The sequence below is a fragment of the Nothobranchius furzeri genome, chromosome 18, assembly GCF_043380555.1.
Source record: "Nothobranchius furzeri strain GRZ-AD chromosome 18, NfurGRZ-RIMD1, whole genome shotgun sequence".
NCBI lineage: Eukaryota > Metazoa > Chordata > Actinopteri > Cyprinodontiformes > Nothobranchiidae > Nothobranchius > Nothobranchius furzeri.
In genome coordinates, this window is record NC_091758.1 from 24,931,177 (window position 1) to 24,947,634 (window position 16,458).

At 41.5% G+C, this 16,458-nt stretch overlaps 1 protein-coding gene across 1 annotated transcript; it reads left to right on the forward strand.

Moving 5' to 3' along the window:
- Positions 1 to 1,162: 1,162 nt before the first annotated feature.
- LOC107392135 (TLE family member 5) lies at positions 1,163 to 11,405 on the forward strand. Its single transcript, XM_015969736.3, has 7 exons — positions 1,163 to 1,535; positions 3,726 to 3,823; positions 4,556 to 4,619; positions 4,841 to 4,885; positions 4,971 to 5,033; positions 6,737 to 6,811; positions 7,002 to 11,405. Exons 1-7 carry the CDS (start codon positions 1,509 to 1,511, stop codon positions 7,239 to 7,241), a joined length of 612 nt encoding a protein of 203 aa, XP_015825222.1. The 5' UTR covers positions 1,163 to 1,508; the 3' UTR covers positions 7,242 to 11,405.
- Positions 11,406 to 16,458: the final 5,053 nt, after the last annotated feature.

Here is a 16,458-nt window from a genome sequence, read left to right on the forward strand (position 1 = left end):
TGAGATTCATCTTTGTGCTGTGGAAGTGGGATCCTATGTCACCGGCTCTGCGTGCACTGAAATGGCTACCTGTGAAGCAACACATTGAATTTAAAAATCTGGTTTAAGTTTTCCAAATGCTTGCAGGTGCAGCTTCTCTTTACCTTTCAGTGCTTCTCAGGAGACATGTTCCATCTCGATCACTGCACTCTGCTGATGGTTACCTGCCGGTGGTCTCAAAAGCCTAGCACAAATGTGGTGGTGATCGTGCATTTGCTGTGATGGCCTCAAAACTATGGAATGACTTACCTGGTGATGTAAATCAATCTACCTCCATTTGGAGTTTTAAAGTCCGACTGCATCAGTACTTGAGGTCACAGTCTTTCAAGTGACTTGCTGGAATTGTACTGACATGATCTGATGTTTTTATATATTTTAATCTAATTTTTAATGTTTGCCTGTTTTTTCTTTTGTTCCATGCTGACACATGGTTTTTAACCCTTATATTTCCTTTTAGTTTTCGAATATTTCTGGTGTTTGGGCACAAAAAGTGCACTAAGGACACATACGAGTTAATGTAATTGGCTTTTAATGTAGAGGTTTGTAAGTGTTGCTTTGCTTTACTTCATTTGGCAAACAGTGTGCACAGAAAACTTTTGCTTGGTTTTATTGAATATATATTTCATTTTATTCAATATTTTACTTGTTTAATTTTCTTATTCTGGCATTTGTGTTGTGTTGTGTTCAGCACATTGGGCTGCTTTGGTTGATGGCAGGAAGGTGCTTTATAAATAAATGAATTTAATGTTAAAGCCTGTGAAAGTGTATTGATTAGGCTAATGGTATCACATTGATATAGCAGTTTGTTTTATTACATCAAGACTTTTTTTCTGCTGGAGCTTTTCTGTGTGCTGTTTTAGTATCCCCTCATGCATGTGAGTGCTGACTACAAAACACACAAAGTAGATTATTGAAAGACTGGAGTGAGCCTTTTTCTTCCTTTCTTTTTTAGATGTTTTATTTTTATTATTTGTATGTCTATTAGAACAGTCAGCAGGTGGCTTTTGGGATCCCGGCCCTCGCCGCCCTGCTTCCGGCCCTGGCTGAACGCACTTTTAGTCTATGGTCACACGGGGCGCCCGCTCCTCCGCTGCTCGGTTTGTGTTCCGGGTGATGCTGCTCTTTCCTTCAAAGCAGAGGAAAGTCGGGGGCTTGTATGTCAACATCAAGGATTTCCCCCCTAGGAGGTGCAGCGTTTAACGTTCTCCCGAGATACCCGATGTTGTCTGGAACAGCTCATTCTTCTCGCTAGCTTGTCGGCCATTGGAGACGGCGGTGCGACAGAATATAAAGACCAGACGGTCTTCGACTCCCGCCGCTTAGCTAATCTTAATTTAAAAGGATGACTGAGTACAAAGTGCAAGTAGCGTCTCCGGTTATTTATTAATAATATTTGGAGACCTGCTAGCTTAGCCAGCTAGCCCGGTAGTTCGATTCGACCGAGGAAACACGGTAAACGCGCTGGTGACATGATGTTTCCTTCATCAAGGCACTCGGTAAGTTTGCTGCTTGGAAATGTCCGGTAGAAACGGAGCAAAGCGAGCTAATGCTAGTTAGCAGCCGACAGCTGATCCAAAACAGCAGCGCTGCTGGTAGCTGTCAGCTTTCCTCAACAATGCCCGACCTCGCAGCACTTCGCCGCGTCTCTTCCGACGAATTATAAAGATTTAAACCTTTAAAAGAACCTGAAGATACTTCAGCTGCGTTTGTTTATGTTCAGCTACACATGATGTCTAGCTAGCTTAACTCAAACCTGCCAACTTCGATGATAATGTTCTTGTAACTTTGTGCTCACATCTCACACACACACTCATGCTGCCTTTAAAGATTTTTTTCATATTATTGCTTATTTTCAGCTCATGAATTAACATTATCAAACAGGACTACAGTTATTTGTAATTGCCATTGATAATGATGCTAGTATTGTTTATTTTTAAGTTGCTAAACCTTAATAATAAAACATTCATTTATTTTTTAAATGACACATCTGCTTATTTGCTCAATTTTGAAAGTTTATTAAATAATATGTTAAACTTTGTAGTGTAATAACCTTTATTTAGAGATGCACCGATTCTGGTCGAGTCCAACTTGCCGATTTATGTCTAAGATATTACAACCCTAATATAATTCAGCTATAATTAACAGAAAATAATTTTATTTCTGATTGATTTAAATTATGTTTATGGAAATTTTAAACTTTCTGGTAATTTGTGGTTTTTGTTTAAGATTTTATAGGTGGATTCTAGGGATGTGTATTGGTGAAATTATGGCGATACGATATGTATCATGATACAGGGGAGACGATACGATATATTGCGATACATTCAGTCAGACAATATTAAAGATTTTTAGAGTGAATTTATTGTAAGAAAATTCAATAAACAGTCCAAACTGATAGTTAACATGTTTAAAATGAGGTATCTAAACCATAGTAGAGGGATTTCAGGTGGAAACAAAGCCATTGCACACTGCTGCCAACTCGCGGTAGGCGTTTGAATAGCACCAAGTGAAAGGAAAATACACAAATGTTTGGATGTAAATTCTTCCAAAAATTAGATACACGGCTTTTGAAAATCAATATAATATTGCAGGAAAAAATATCACGATATATTGCCATATCAGTATTTTCTTACATCCCTAGTGGATTCCCTTTTTTCAATGCTAATAAATGTGCTTTCTTTTTTTATGTGATATATATAAACTAAGCACCAGCCTGCTGATTTTATCTGAAGCCATTATAATTAACAGACTACAAATTTTGTGTGCTCAGTTGAAATGTGACTCTAGGATGGGGTGTGTTTGATTTATAACACTTGATAAAATGAGAGCAGACGATTACGCAGCACCTGTTTCATCTTCATCATCTTATATTAACTTGTAAAAAGAAACGTGCAGCAAACCTTGTTGTTGATCACTTTCAGAAAGAGTGAAATATTGAAATATCTGTTGATCTGATCATTTCTGAAGAAAATTTTAAATATTCCTATCATAACAGGATTGTCCGCAGATCAACCAGAGTCGTTACTACTTTAGTTTCAGTTGGGAAGCAGCGTTTTAACCTCTAACCGAATGACTCCTTCTCCTCTAATCAAATCCCATAATCCATCTGGAAACCTCTTGCCTTTGCACCACTTCTTTAGAGAGTAATGGGGTTTAGGGATCTAGATAAACCCTGGATTAAAGCTTTATGCTGATTGTTTAAGGGTGGTTTATACACATAACCAGACTTTTAATGGAGCCTCTCATACAGTCTGACATCAGCAGCTCTTGATGGACACACCTGGAGCTCCTCGAATAAAGACTGGTGTTAAATCTCCACAGATGTTTCATGTCGGTTCCTGTAGGGTGTCCAGTGCTCTCGGCGTGTTAGGCGAGTGCCATAAATCTAACACACTTCATTCCTTATCTTGTTTTATGCTCCACACACAGTCCAGAGCACAGGCTGAACTTGGCTGTCCTTTCACGGGGTTAATCTCAGAGGTCAAGCTGCTGTTTCAAAACAAATTCAAACACACGTTGATTAAAATGCACTAAGCACCGGGACATATCTGTGGGCTAAAAAGTGTTTATTCTTGCCCTTTGCTGGCTTGTTTTAGAACAAAATAAATTAACAACAGGATCATCTGCTTCTTTAAGTTTGAGAGGATTTGTGAGCTTAATGCAGGAATTTTTTTTCTTCCACCAAGGCATCATCTCAGTCCAGTCAGCCCCTGAAGTTCACCACTTCTGATTCTTGTGACCGAATCAAGGATGAGTTCCAGTTCCTCCAAGCACAGTACCACAGGTATACAACACACACATGCACACATGTGCATGCAGATGTAGCTTAATTTAAACAATTCTTTTTATATTTTTTTAAGTAGAAATTCACAGACTGCAAATTGAAGGGCTGATTTTGATTTCAGTTTTTCGTAAACTACTTTTTCCAAATTCAAAATGATATATTACATGTATTGTTGGTGAATTACATGTAATTGAAAGCATATAAAGTATGTTCCTGATTTCTAGCTCAAATAAAAATGACAGATTGTTTATTATTTTAAAAAGAGCCTTCCCCCTCTGTCCTGGGCAACACCTTACCAAGCCTTTCCAACAGACACGTAATGTCTGCGAAACGTAGTACGCTCCAGTCAGCTACTGTTGTAGTAGATGGGTGCATTTTCAATGGTCCAACACCTTATAAAACATCAAAGTGCTCCTGCTGGTAGGACCAATCACGCTAACGTGATGATCTACTGGTGCTTCCCTCTTCTTTTCCTTGCTAGGTGAAGCATTGTATTTAATCCAACAATATAGTAAATCTCTCTAAGTCTTAGTAAAATGTTCAGAGTACGAACGTTATCGTTAATATTTATTATTCTAATGATCTAAGATTTATTAAACAAGTTTTCCGGTTTCTAACTGGTAGATCTTTGCTTTACAGTCAAGATGCAGAAAAATAAACTCACAAGAGTTCAAAGTTCTGTTTGACTGTAACATTCAGTATTTCAGTAACTTCTCTAATTTGTTTATCCAGTTTGAAGTTGGAGTGCGATAAACTGGCATCAGAAAAATCAGAGATGCAGCGTCATTATATCATGGTAAGTGTGGCGCCGACCCTCGACGTCAGTAGCTGTTTGTTCAGTAGTTAAAGAATAAACATGTTTGTAACTTTGAACTAGTTTTTGTTTCACTCAAAAACTACAGATTTAAACAGAAAACATCTCAAATCATGTTTAAACAGAAGAAAGAAAGGACTTCAGGAGTTTGTCTGATGGGTTTTGGTTACAAAAGGCTCATAAAATCTGTCCTTCTGTTACAGTACTATGAAATGTCCTATGGGCTGAACATTGAAATGCACAAACAGGTAAATCATATAAACTCACTAAATGGTGTAATTTGGATGATCTGCTGTTCTGATGATGTATATAATACTTTATTCGTCTTTGCAGGCTGAAATAGTGAAGAGACTGAATGGGATTTGTGCTCAGGTGTTGCCGTACCTCTCGCAGGAGGTGAGATCCGACTCTCCACATCTAACTGAACAAAATGAACCATCCATCCATCCATTTTCGGCCGCTTATGCCAGAGGTCCAGTCGTGGGGGCAGTAGCCTGATTTTTACTTCTCCATCTGCGCTGGTGCAGAGACACGCAACGCCGTTATGCGTCGGTGCAAGGGCTCTCCGACGGGTTCACCAAGGTTGATGGAGACATGCCCAAAATTTTTAACATTCGTCAAAAGTGACGGAGACTGCTAGCTTGTGATTGGTCAGGACGCCGCTTCCTGTAAATTTCATCACGAGCACTGCCATTGCCCCGTTAAAAAGCAAGAAGTTATTTAGAGATAGACATGGAACAGGTTGAAGAGCGCACTGCGAAAAAAGTCCGAAAGTATGAATGTTTATTGACCCGTGACTGAAGGAAAACAAAATATGAAACAAACCGGGATGGAAATGACTGGAAACGTGGGTTAAGAGGTGGAGACGGCATGAAAAGGTGGAGGAGAATGAAGGACAAATTTGTCCGTGTTATAAAGTCTCTGAAATATATAAACACGTTAGTAAATACACTATCGTGGACCAGGTACATGAGTGTGATGGTGGCAGGATACCGCAGAAAAGCACTACGCCCTCTGTTGTCCTGGCGGGGAATTGTTTTGCAACACTGCTGCCTGTGCAGAAGTTTGAATGTGAAAACCTTTCTGACACTCCATGCTCGTCTCTTCATTGCGGAGCTCACTGAGAAGTATAAATCAGGCTTAAACAGGGAGGCCCAGGCTTCCCTCTCCCCAGCCACTTGGGCCAGCTCCTCCGGGGAATCCTAAGGAGTTCCCTGGCCAGCCGAGAGACATAGTCCCTCCAGCATGTCCTGGGTCTTCCTTTAGGTCTTTTCCCATTTAGACGTGCCCGGAAAACCTCACCAGGGAGGCGTTCAGGAGGCATCCTAACCAGGTGCCCAAATCACCTCAACTGGCTCCTCTCATTGTGGAGGAGCAGCATGTCTACTCTGAGCCCCTCACAGATGACCAAGCTTCTCATCCTATTTCTAAGGGTGAACCCAGACACTGTGTGGAGAAAAATAATTTCAGCCGCTTGTATCCGCAATCTCATTCTTTTGTTGCTACCCAAAGCTCGTGACCATAGGTGAGAGTTGGAACATAGATTGCCTGATAAATCGCTCCAGTGAGAGCTGGAGATCACTGTCTGATGAAGCCAACAGGACTACATCATCTGCAAAAAGCAGAAACTCAATTCTTAGGGCCACCAAAACAGATCCCCTCAAAAACCTTGGCTGCACCTAGAAATCCTGTCCATAAAAGTTATGAACAGAAACAGGGTAGCCTTGGTGGAGTCCAACTCTCACTGGTAACAAGCTCGTCTTACTGCCGGCAATGCGGACCAAGCTCTGACACTGGTCATATAAGGACCTAACAGCCCATATCAGAGGACCTCGTTTGTACCCCATACTCCCGAAGTAGCCCCCAAAGGGCCTCCAGAGGGACGCGGTGATTCTCTAAATCCACAAACCACATGTAGATTGTTTGGATAAACTCCCACGACCTCCTAAGGGTATAGAGCTGGTCCAGTGTTCCACGGCCAGGATGAAAACCACATTGCTCCTCCTGAACCCCTGAATCCAGAACCCCTGAATAAACCCAACATATAGAATTTTAATTAAACGTTTTCATTTATTTTGTGTTAAATCTCACTGTTTCAGCACCAACAGCAGGTCATGGGCGCCATTGAGCGAGCCAAGCAGGTCACACCTCCAGAGATGAACTCCATCATACGGGTGAGAGCATCTTTACACCCAGATGCTGTTGGGACATTTCTGGGAAGTTGATCATCTAGAGGAGGGATTAAATAAAATTAAATCATGGATTGTTTATAACTAGATGGAATCTGGTGAGATGTATTCCTTTAATGAACGTGGGCTTAACGTGCTTTTATAACCTCTCGTGTCTTTACTGTTTGTATTACAGCAACAGCTGCAGGTGCAGCACCTGTCCCAGCTCCAGGGCCTGACCCTGCCTGTGACCCCGCTGCCCCTGGGCCTCACCCCACCCTCCCTGCCTGCTGTCTCCTCCAGCTCCGGCCTGCTCTCCCTCTCCTCCATTCTGGCCAACTATTCTCATGGCCAACCGCAGGCGGCAAAGGAGGACAAGGCCAGAGACGGTGCAGAGAGAGCACCCAGGGGGGACGATGGAGACAAGTCAGACTAGAGAAGACATGACGAGGTGGATGGATGGGGTGTGGGGGAAGGTGTAATCTGTCACAAGTGTCAAAAAAGGCAAAGTTGGGGTGTAATAGTAAAGGCAAGTCTTGCTGCTGAGTGTTGTAGAGGAGAAACAGCAGGAAGGGTGATGGGTAAATTTTTAGATGTGCGAGAGATCCTCCAAGGCTGAAACTGGAAGTTTTTATTGTTTAGTGGTCGTAGACCCAGGTTAAGCACCACCATTTGGAATAGATTTTGTTTTTGCTGAAGCAGTTATAAGGCTCAATCAAGAAGGAGGGAGCTGGAAAGTTGAACAGATAACAGCAGATTCGGTTTGTTTTTCTGAATTAATTTGGCGTTCGTTTCCTCTTTGGTCGCTCTGATCGTCCTCTGACAGCCACAGTATGCAGATTTAAAATCCAGCTGCTCTTGGACTTCAGATTTGAAACTCAGCACCGCCATTGTCTATGCTCCAGCACAATAAGTGACCTCAAGCTGTTTGGTTTGCTGATAACATCGTTTTTAGCGTTTGAAGCCAGAATAAAATGTAATCTGATGTGTTTCCGATAAACAAAAAAGTATCTAACTGGTAAAACCAACAGCTTGGGGTTTCATTTGGGTTCACTGGGCTTAAAGCTTCTGAAAATCTGAGAAAAAAGTATATTGTTGTCAGGCATGAATGAAAGTTTCAGACCTGAAAAGTTGTTTGTGTGCAAGTAACAGGAAGGAAGTTTAATTTGACATTTTCCTTGTAGAAAATTTCTGAGACTGCCTTTTCTGCTCTTGTCCCGCCACCATTCTGGTCCAGTCTGACATAAAACGATAAACAGGATTAGAGGCGGACCGATATGTTTGTTTTTAAGGCCAATACCGATTTTTTAAAAAGAATTTTGTTGTCGATTGCCGATATGAATACGTTTTAGCAGTACGTTGATTGTGAAGGACAACTGAACACTCACCGTTTGCTATATTAATAAACAAATCAAGAAATCTAATACTTATTGAACTTCAAATAAAAAATTTAAAAATAACTCAAAAGATTAAAAAAATCGGTGTGTTGGAGTCTTTCGGGTTCTTTCTTCGGTCTAATAGTGGCAGCAGTTTGCCACACAGGTGCCTGATTTATTTATTCTTTTTAATCTGCTTTTTAAAATAAGTTCGGCCAATATAGAATAAATGGAATATATCAGCTGTCCTCTAAACAGGAGACAACTGATGCCAACATTTTCTGAAACTTGTTTTCCCTTCTTAGATGTGTGTGATTATCTTCTGTTTAAAACATCAGTTGATTTTAATAGGACTCAACAGAAAGAGCTGCCAAACAAATCACTTAAATGTTAAAACCAGTGTTATTTGCATTGATTTTGGAGATACACCAAAAGTGTCTGTTGGTCAGAACTCGCCGGTATTCACCGTTTTGGTGTAATTGAAGATTGGCCGATCTGAAACAAAAAAAATCTTTTTTTCTTTTTGAAGACTTTAGAAAGACTTGCTAAGCAGATATACACTGCCTGGACAAAAATAAATAAATAAGTTGTCAATTGGATTTAACGAAGCAAATAGGTAAGAGCCTCCTATTGGATAATTATTGCATGGGTGTTTATCTTTCAGCTGGGAACAAGTTATTTAAACCCAAATGGTGCAAAGAGTCTCTTCTCATTTCTGCTCATCACCTCATTTCCACAACCAAGTGGACAGATACATCTCGTTGTTGCGAAAAAGATGTTTGTTTGAGATAGGTCAAATCATTGGCATGCATCAAGAAGAGAAAACATCTGAGATTGCAGACACACAACTAAAATTGCATTAAGAACTGTCAAACACATTATTAAAAACTGGTCTGATGAGTCCAGATGGACCCTGTTCCAGAGTGATGGTGCATCAGGGTAAGAAGAGAGGCAGATGAGGTGATGCACCCATCATAGTGCCTACTGAGCAAGCCTGTGGGGGCAGTGCTATGATCTGGGGTTACTGAAGTTGGTCAGGGCTAGGTTCAGCAACAGGATGTGCTCCCAAGTAGTTCAGCCGACTACCTGAACACACTGAATGACCAGTTTATTCCATCTTCCCTGATGGCACAGGCATATTCCAAGATGACAGTGTCAGGATTCATCGGGCTCTAAAATAGTGAAGAATGGCTCAGGGAGCATGAGACATCATTTTCACACATGGATCGGTCACCACAGAATCCAGACCTTAACCCCAGTGAGAATCTTTGGGATGTGCTGGAGAAGGCTGTGCAGTGGACAGACTACCATCATCAATGCAAGACCTTCGTAAAACATTAACGCAACACCAGATGGAAATAAATCTTGTTGCATAAGCTAATTGAAACGACGCCACAGAGAATGTGTGCTGTACTCAGAGCTAAAGGTGAAATATTTAGTGATGTAACCTTTTATCTTTTTGGCCTGGCAGTGTACATAAAAAGAATACCAAAGTTTTTCCTGGTTTTTAAACACACTTCAGATGAGCACTTATCCACACTCGGAATAGCAGACTATGTAGACATTCCCCCCCCCACACACACACACATAGAAATGCACAGTTATTGGCCAATATTCTGCATGATGGGTTTAATTCCTAATTTCTTTGTGTCTCTTTTGGCATTTCCCTTAAGGGTCACCACAGCAAATCATCTGTCTCCATTTAGTCCTACTTCCATGAGGAATTTTGGTTAAGTCCTTTTTGAATATTCTGTTTATATTTTGAGATAGATCTGAATCATCCAAACTGGTATCGGCCGCTCAGAGCTACATAAGAATTGGAATCGGTGCATCTCTACTTTCAGAATCCTCATTTAGGGGTTAAGCAGGCATTTGAAAAATCATATACTAGCAATCATAACTGGAGAAAATATGTATTAGCAGGTAAGAGTTGAGATGTTTCAGTTGGTATTGGTCCTTTAAACCACAATTATCTTTAATTCATTTGGTCTCACTTTTGCCCAACTAACAGTCTGTTCCTGTCTTTAGTGCACTGCGCTGTTTAACTCTAAATCCCAACAATTTAGTCTGATGTTTGTCGAATCAGCACAGAACTCCTGTAACTTCGGTTGGGAAGTTTTCTGAAACTTCACTTAAAGGAACATAATTTCACTTTGAGCTAAATGCCCTCTTTTAGTTGAAATACGACAGCCCAGAATCCACCTAAATATTAATTACAAAAACAAGCAGGGAGCTGTAGGTGTGCAATCCTGGTGTTTCTGCCTGTATTCAGGAGAAATGGAGTCAGTTGGTTGCTAGTCGTTTCCCCCCTCAGTGAAAAACACAAAAGAAATGCACCTGTACTGCTAAATGAAAGAGGTCATTTACGTTGGCACTTGTCTTTAAAAGTTTAGTTTTAACCGACGTGCATCGAGTGGCATGCATGTTGCATAATTTCCTGTATGTTGCTAGCATGTCGGATTGAACTGCAGAGGGCAGCAGTGAGCTTCAGCATGAAGTCTTAGAGGCTTGTGTGTAATGAATCAATCTAAAGGGAGTCCAGATCTGTCTGCTGTCATCCAGTATTCTATTCTGTTATTCCTGTTCTGTCACTCCTTCTGTGTCGTGAGTTCTTTCCAAAGCTTCTAGCAATCCCCTCTAAACTCGGAACATTTGAGATCAGTGTTTTGTTTCGGTAAGCCCTTCAGGTGTGTTAAAAATTTTTTAGGAAGGTGTGAAAAGTTTTGACCTTAATATATGGAGCACGATACGTCATCTTGCTCCATACGTTGATGACAAACTCTGAAGTTTATTTTGGGGGGCTAAACTCAGACGTGGAAAAGTTTGGAGAATTTGTATACATGTGGATATATCAATATACATATTTTTAAAGCATTTTTGTATGTTTCAAAGCTGCTTTTAAGTGTGTGCTTATCATGACAGACTGGTGTTGTGAGTGCACACATTACAAGCCTAAAGGCACAACGTTGTAATCCATGAGTTGTCTGGGGAGGGGGGTCCTTCTACTCATTCTTTTGTTAGGTTGTAAAATGTAACATTAATTCTAGTTTGTATATGTTTTTTTATGTGTGCTAAACTGTTACATGTGTTTATAAACACATTTTAAAATACTGTCAACAAAAAAAAAAGATGTAAGCAACTGTGTACTTGTGAGAATGAATCAACCTTTTAGCAGTAAGGAAGCTCCTCTGGTGCCTTACAAATAAAAGTTGTGATTAAAAGTGCTTCTCTGTGTGATTGGTTAGAAAGAGCTAGTGGGGAAATAATAATACAGGGAGTGCAGAATTATTAGGCAAGTTATTTTTGAGGAATAATTTTATTATTGAACAACAACCATGTTCTCAATGAACCCAAACAACTCATTAATATCAAAGCTGAATGTTTTTGGAAGTAGTTTTTAGTTTGTTTTAGCTATTTTGGGGGATATCTGTGTGTGCAGGTGACTATTACTGTGCATAATTATTAGGCAGCGTAACAAAAAACAAATATATACCCATTTCAATTATTTTTACCAGTGAAACCAATATAACATCTCCACATTCCCAAATATACATTTCTGACATTCAAAAACAATACAAAAAAAATCAGCAACCAATATAGCCACCTTTCTTTGCAAGGACACTCAAAAGCCTGCCATCCATGGATTCTGTCAGTGTTTTGATCTGTTCACCATCAACATTGTGTGCAGCAGCAACCACAGCCTCCCAGACACTGTTCAGAGAGGTGTACTGTTTTCCCTCCTTGTAAATCTCACATTTGATGATGGACCACAGGTTCTCAATGGGGATCAGATCAGGTGAACAAGGAGGCCATGTCATTAGTTTTTCTTCTTTTATACCCTTTCTTGCCAGCCACGCTGTGGAGTACTTGGACGCGTGTGATGGAGCATTGCCCTGCATGAAAATCATGTTTTTCTTGAAGGATGCAGACTTCTTCCTGTACCACTGCTTGAAGAAGTTGTCTTCCAGAAACTGGCAGTAGGACTGGGAGTTGAGCTTGACTCCATCCTCAACCCGAAATGGCCCCACAAGCTCATCTTTGATGATACCAGCCCAAATCAGTACTCCACCTCCACCTTGCTGGCGTCTGAGTCAGACTGGAGCTCTCTGCCCTTTACCAATCCAGCCATGGGCCCATCCATCTGGCCCATCAAGACTCACTCTCATTTCATCAGTCCATAAAACCTTAGAAAAATCAGTCTTGAGATATTTCTTGGCCCAGTCTTGACGTTTCAGCTTGTGTGTCTTGTTCAGTGGTGGCCGTCTTTCAGCCTTTCTTACCTCGGCCATGTCTCTGAGTATTGCACACCTTGTGCTTTTGGGTACTCCAGTGATGTTGCAGCTCTGAAATATGGCCAAACTGGTGGCAAGTGGCATCTTGGCAGCTGCACGCTTGACTTTTCTCAGTTCATGGGCAGTTATTTTGCACCTTGGTTTTTCCACACGCTTCTTGCAACCCTGTTGACTATTTTAACTGAAACGCTTGATTGTTCGATGATCACGCTTCAGAAGCTTTGCAATTTTAAGACTGCTGCATCCCTCTGCAAGATATCTCACTATTTTTGACCTTTCTGAGCCTGTCAAGTCCTTCTTTTGACCCATTTTGTCAAAGGAAGTTGCCTAATAATTATGCACACCGGATATAGGGTGTTGATGTCATTAGACCACATCCCTTCTCATTACAGAGATGCACATCACCTAATATGCTTAACTGGTAGTAGGCTTTCGAGCCTATACAGCTTGGAGTAAGACAACATGCATGAAGAGGATGATGTGGACAAATTACTCATTTGCCTAATAATTCTGCACTCCCTGTACAACTGGAACTCAAATTACAATAGTGTGCAAAAGTTAATTTATTTGAGTAGTTCAACTTAAAAGGTGAAACTAAAATGAGACTCATTACATGCAAAGCCAGATATTTCAAATTTTTGTTACAATTGTTATGATAAAAGTTTACAGCTGATGAAAACCCCAGTTTCAAAATCTCAGAAAATTTGAATATTGTGAAAAGGTTCACAATTCTAGAATCAGAATTATGTTTATTGCCAAGTGAGTGAGTTATCAATACCAGGACTTGTTTTCAGTAGAATGGTTGAAACAATTGCAATCAATCGTTTCTAATCACTTAGCCCTCTCACTGTCTTCATGGGTGACCCTGTAAAGAAAGTTGACCATTGAGCAGGATTGATGGTTTATCCCTTGAGGTCCACATGACAGGGGTGAGGAGTGAGCACCACCTCACCCCTGCCATGTGGACCTCAAGGGATAAACAATCAATCCTGCTCAATGGTCAACTTTCTTTGCAGGGTCACCCATGAAGACAGTGAGAGGGTTAAATCAGATCACATAGATGGTTTTGATTGCTTGTACATATTGTATATGAGAACAGTCCTTTGTCTAACAGTTTTATCTTGATCTTGTTTGTTTTGATCGTGTCTGTTCTTTGATGTTAAGCAATGTGTCGGTTGCTACTGCCTCTTGGCCAGATCGTCATTTTAAATGAGAATTAATTCTCAACTCATCTGGTTAAATAAATAAAACAAAAGTCAGGCAAGTGAAGAATTAGCATAAAAAAGCTACATAAAAATAGTTAAAAATACACAAGAAACATAGGTGACTAGTTCAGATCTGTATGGTTGTGATAGTTATTTGGTGTTTAGGAGTCTCACAGCAGAGGGGAAGGGGCTGTTTTTGTGGCATAAGGTTCTGGTCCATCCATTTTCCTCCACTTATCTAGGATCAGGTCGTGGGAGCAGCAGCTTAAGCAGAGAGGCCCGGACTTCCCTCACCACAGCCACTTGGGCCAGCTCCTCCGGGAGAATCCTACAGCATTCCCAGGCAAGCCAAAGAACAAAGTCCCTCCATGACTGGACATGCCTGGAAAACGTCTCGATTGGCTCCTCATGTGGAAGAGCAGTGAATCTACTGAGCCCCACCCAGATAACCAAGTTTCTCACCTCATCTTTAAGGTAAAGCCCAGACTCCTTGTGCAAAAAAACCATTTCGGTCTCTTGCAGCTGCACTTTATTTATTTTAGTCATGACTATAGATGAGTGTTGGAATGTAGTTTGACCAGTAAATCAGGAGCTTCGCCTTTCAGATCTGCTCTCTTCATCACAACATACCGGTACTATGCACATATGACTAGATGCAGCACCAATCCGCCTATTGATCTCCTGCTCCATCTTTTTTTCCTTCATGTACAAGACTTGAGATACTTCAATCCTCCCACTAGTGGCAGGACCTGGAGAAGACATTTTACCCTTTTCTGGCTCAAGACCATGGTCTCAAATTTGAAGTCGCTAGTGTCATCCACATCCATCATTGCCAGAAAGTAGATACCTGATCCTTAGGCCACCAAAACATATCTCGGCACCAAATCCTGTCCATGAAGGTTATGATGAGAATCTGTGACAAAGGGCAACCTTGTCAAAGTCCAACTCTCACTGGAAAAAAAGACCTCTTGCTGCTGGCAATGCAGACCAGGCTCCGACATTGATCACACAGAGACCTGACAGCCCGGATCTCATATGCCTCCAGGGCTTTGCTACCGAAGAGTTTTTTTTTTGACCACCTTAATGACTTCAGCACAAGCGTGGAGAGCCCAAAAAAGGTCTCCAGGCTCTGCTTCCTTACAGAAGACGTGCTGGTTGGATTGAGGTGGTCTTTGAAGCACTCTGTCCATGACGTCCCATGTTGAGGTCAAAAGCACACAGTCCCCACTAAACAACATTGGAAGTGTGTCTCTTCCCTCTCTGGAGATGCCGGACGGTGGACCAGAATTCAAAGCCGTATGGAAGTCTCCTTGGCCTCACCAAAGTCCTACCATGCCATAGTTTTGTCTCAACAACCACTTGTGCTGCATTCAGCTTGGGCTGCCAGTACCCATTAGCTGCCTCTGGAGTCCCACTAGCCAAATTACCCAGTTGAACTCCATATTCTGCTTGATAGGATCCCTCACCAGCATTGCCCATTAGAGAATTCAAGGGTTGCAGTTCAAGGGTTACAGCCACAACTACTCTGGGGCCACAGCTCCAGTCAGCTGCCTCAGCAATGGAGGTATGAAACATGGCTCACTCAGACTCAATGTTTCCTGCCCACATGAGCATTGCTGTCCCCCAACAAAACAAGGGAGTCTCCTGGAAGGAGATCTCTCCGGCACACAACACCCCTCCCCAGGTGGCAATCTGACCTCCTGTTTGGTGCAAAAACACACCAAAAAAACCCATCTCCCCACACGTAGGTGGTGGGAGGCTTCCCTCTCATTCATTTGGGCAAATTCTAAAGTATAAGCACAGAGGTGACATTCCACGTACCAAGAGCAAGTTGTAGCCAAGGATCTGACCCCCATTGTCCCCACTGCCCATGTCATACTATAGAGCTCTGGGCGTCATGTGACTCTCAGAGAGTAGACGCCATGTTGGCAGGCAACAAAGGTAAACAAAATGAACGGGATCGGCTTGGATTTTACTCCGTCAGAGTTTACTTCACACTTTAAAACCGAAGAAATTGTTTTATATAGTCAGAAATTAAATAGACTAAACATCTCCGACCCTTACCGTGCCCCTGGGATACTTTTTAAATACGCCAGAAGCTGTCGGAGCGGAATTCTTACCGGACCTGGCCAGGGAAAGCCTTGGGAATTCCCCCGGAGGAGCTGGCCCAAGTGGCTGGGGAGAGGGAAGTCTGGGCCTCTCGACGCTACTGCCCCCGCAACCCGACTCCGGATAAGCGAATGAAACTAGATGGATGGATGGATGGACAAATAACATAGATTTACATGCAAGTAGTTTAAATAGAGTGCTGTGCTGTTTGAATGTATAAACTGAACGCCAAGAGAAATCACTAGTCAGATTTTTTTCCGTGAATAAAATAAATGTCAGGCAGGAGCGTCTCGGGATGTGTCTGAGATCTGTCTCGGTGAGACAGATAATAGCAATCCAAAGTGCTTTTTATGTGTGATCTGACAATTGATCAACCATTGCTTAAAAATTAAATACAGCTTAGCTGGTTTATTGCTGATTATAAGACACGTAAACGGCAGCAAGCAGAACTCACGAGGCAACGTTTTACATGACGTTTACGTTTTACGTGATGTTTACTTGTTGCTATGAGTAATAAGACCGAAAAAGCCACACCAAAATAAGTTTAGGAAGCCCACTAAGAAGCATAATAAAAGCATTTAAATAAATACCATACACAGTCGAGGAAACGTTGGTTTAAGTACCTGATATGAAGTGGTCGCTGCATAAGCGAAAACCTTTACTCTCGGGAT